A 2,885-nucleotide genomic window follows, 5' to 3' on the forward strand; every position below is an offset into this window, starting at 1 on the left:
TAAACGAGAACTCGAATAGTCCAAACGGAGTCGTGATGGCTGTCTTCGGTACGTCGTCGGGATGGATCGGGACTTGGTGGAAGGCTTTCTGCAAATCAACCTTCGAGAAAATGGTTTTGCCTTGCAGCATAGCCGTGAAGTCCTGGAGATACGGCAGGGGATATCGGTCGGGTACTGTCTGGGCATTCAAGGCGCGATAATCTCCACACGGTCGCCACGATCCGTCCGCCTTTTTTACCATGTGGAGAGGGGCTAGTTGCTGCTGGATGGTCTGCAAATACCGAGCTTCATCAGATGTTCGAACTCGGCGCGAGCTGCTTCCAGCTTATCCGGCGACAGTCTTCTCGGCCTGGCGAATACTGGCTGGCCCGTGGTCTCGATTCGGTGGACGATTGTCGATTTGCTCACCGTGCCTGCTGGTGCGAGCCGAGTGATCGTCGGATATTCGGCCAACAATTCTGCGAATGGCGATATTGAGCTGAACGTACGGATGGAATACTCACAGGTTTGGGCGAGAAATCCTGGTGATTCGAGCCGAGTCGTATTATCGATGAGGCGATTCCGTTTCAAATCTATCAGCAGGTCGAAATTACAGATGAAATCAGCCCCGATGATTCCAGTTGTGACGTCGGCGATCAGGAACGTCCATAGAAACTCGCGACGCAGACCGAGATTCACCTTCAGCAGGGCTTCACCATAGACGTGGATTGGCATACCATTGGCGGCGAATAATCTCATCGTTGTGTGCTTCACATTGCTGCAGCTGGAACCTCTCGGGACAACAGACACATCGGCTCCGGTGTCGATCAAGAATTGCATGTTGGTAGTCGTGTCCGTGATCTTCAGGCGAAAAATTGAGCCTGCCTCGGAAGGTTCGCCTTCTTCCAAAGCAGGGACGGGTGGATGGCGTCATTGATTGTTTCCACTGGATGGCGCCGCTTTGTTGAAACGGCATGGCGTACGGCATCGTCGAGCAGCATCGCCGTAGACACGATGATACCAGCAGATTTCGTCGGCTGGCGTTTTGTCGCGGCGGGAAAACGTTGTCTTGCTGCGACTCCGCGAACGAGAACGCCCGCGAAACCCATCGCGAGTGGAAAGCGCCTTCTCCAACTTACTTGATAGCTGTGCAATTTCTCGTTGAAGGGCTTCGATGGAGGGTTGTGGAGGTTTTTCTGGAGCACGAGCTGCTGTCTGCGGCACTTGCAGAGCGACGGAGTTTATGTTTCGTAGACTCATCGATTCGACAATGGCATCAGCGATCGTCGTTTTATCAGCAGCATCCCCTCTCGATGCAATTACAGCCGCTTGTGCGTGGGGCGGCAATCTCGAGGCCCACAAGTCAAGCAACACAGCATCACCAAGCGAGGATCCAGCTACGCGCCGCATTTCATTGAACAGTTGGCTAGGCTTCATGTCTCCCAACGGCATATCCGAGAGCACACGCTGTAGCCGTTTTTGTTGGCTGTCGGCGAAATGTTCAATGAGCTTCTTTTTTATGTACGTGTACTTGTCGTTGGCTGGTACACCGTCGATAATCGCGCGCAATTCCAAGAGCTTATTCGGTGGAACTTGCGCCATCACTATGTTGAATTTGCGCGCATCGTACTGGGCACTAGCACTGATACCCGAAGCCGCGAACCAAAATTCCAACGAGAGGAAATAGGATTCGATATTTGATTCACTCATGCTCGGCGGTTGGAGGCGCGGTGCACTAATCGATTCTAATTGCACTTTTTCACCGGCGCTGGTCTTCGTCTCATCTTCGAGAGACATTTTCAAGCGATTTTCACGATTACGACCGTTTACTACTTCGAGCGCGAACAACTGGTGCACGGACTGCACAATTAATTTTCGATTGTCGGTAGGTCACCACTTTGGCGAACGGGGTATAGAAAACACTGTGCGTTGTTCGAGTCAGATAAAAACTATATCTCAGAGAGCTACATATGGTGTTTATATACAATTAGAGGGCATTGCCTTTACTGGTCAAAAATAGATTTCAAAAGGTCTATACAAATTATTGAATTCAATGGTAGCCAGATGGGCTGCTATTATAAAAAGTTTGTTTAGCAGAATTTGCCGCGATCGGGCGAGACGATTCGTCATCGATTGGAGATGTCGCATTGATGATGACGATGATGATGCTACATATATATATATATATATATATATATATATATATATATATATATATATATATATATATATATATATATATATATATATATATATATATATATATATATATATATATATATATATATATATATATATATATATATATATATATATATATATATATATATAGATTTCTTAAATCTAATTACTTGGTTATATTGAATAAGATCCTCATTATATGTATGTAATGTATTAATAAGTGAACATTCAGTTCTCAGATCGAAGTAAACTGTGGTGACGAGCGGATGTGTTTACACAGCGTTTTTTTTTTGCCGAAGAAAAATCCGTTAGGATATCGAAGTGTTTTGTAACCGAGTTCAAAAATCCTGTTATTGGCCTGAGGGAAACCATAAAATACTCAAGATTCGGAATAAATGGCGTTCGTATGCACGTGTAAGTTTTTGCTCCGTTCCTGACGGTTCGACGACTCGATGACACTTTCTAAAGGAAAGTACGCAACCACAAGCGGACCCACTGTTATTAATGGACTGGAGAAGGGATGGTAAGACGCAATCCAGCGCAAGAGGTAAAAAGTGATCGTCCATCGAAACAGTAAGTAGATAGTAGGGAGACTGAGGAGACTTGATCCCTGGGGAGACTTGTTCCCCCCATATTTGCTCGAAATCAAAAACGTTTTTCTTCTAGTATATTTTTTTCAAAACTACTCCTGGACAAACGACTATGTTTTGGCTACAAGTGATTTC

General features: G+C 45.8%; 2 protein-coding genes across 2 annotated transcripts; both read right to left on the reverse strand.

The window, feature by feature from the left end:
* Nucleotides 1–252: 252 nt before the first annotated feature.
* Nucleotides 253–819, reverse strand: LOC134291155 (uncharacterized). Its single transcript, XM_062858530.1, has one exon. It carries the CDS (start codon nucleotides 817–819, stop codon nucleotides 253–255), a length of 567 nt encoding a protein of 188 aa, XP_062714514.1.
* Nucleotides 820–909: 90 nt separating this feature from the next.
* On the reverse strand, nucleotides 910–1,776 carry LOC109427826 (uncharacterized). Its single transcript, XM_019703411.2, has one exon. The coding sequence runs from the start codon at nucleotides 1,774–1,776 to the stop codon at nucleotides 910–912; it is 867 nt and encodes a 288-aa protein (XP_019558956.2).
* Nucleotides 1,777–2,885: the final 1,109 nt, after the last annotated feature.

The sequence above is a fragment of the Aedes albopictus genome, chromosome 1, assembly GCF_035046485.1.
Source record: "Aedes albopictus strain Foshan chromosome 1, AalbF5, whole genome shotgun sequence".
Taxonomy (NCBI): domain Eukaryota; kingdom Metazoa; phylum Arthropoda; class Insecta; order Diptera; family Culicidae; genus Aedes; species Aedes albopictus.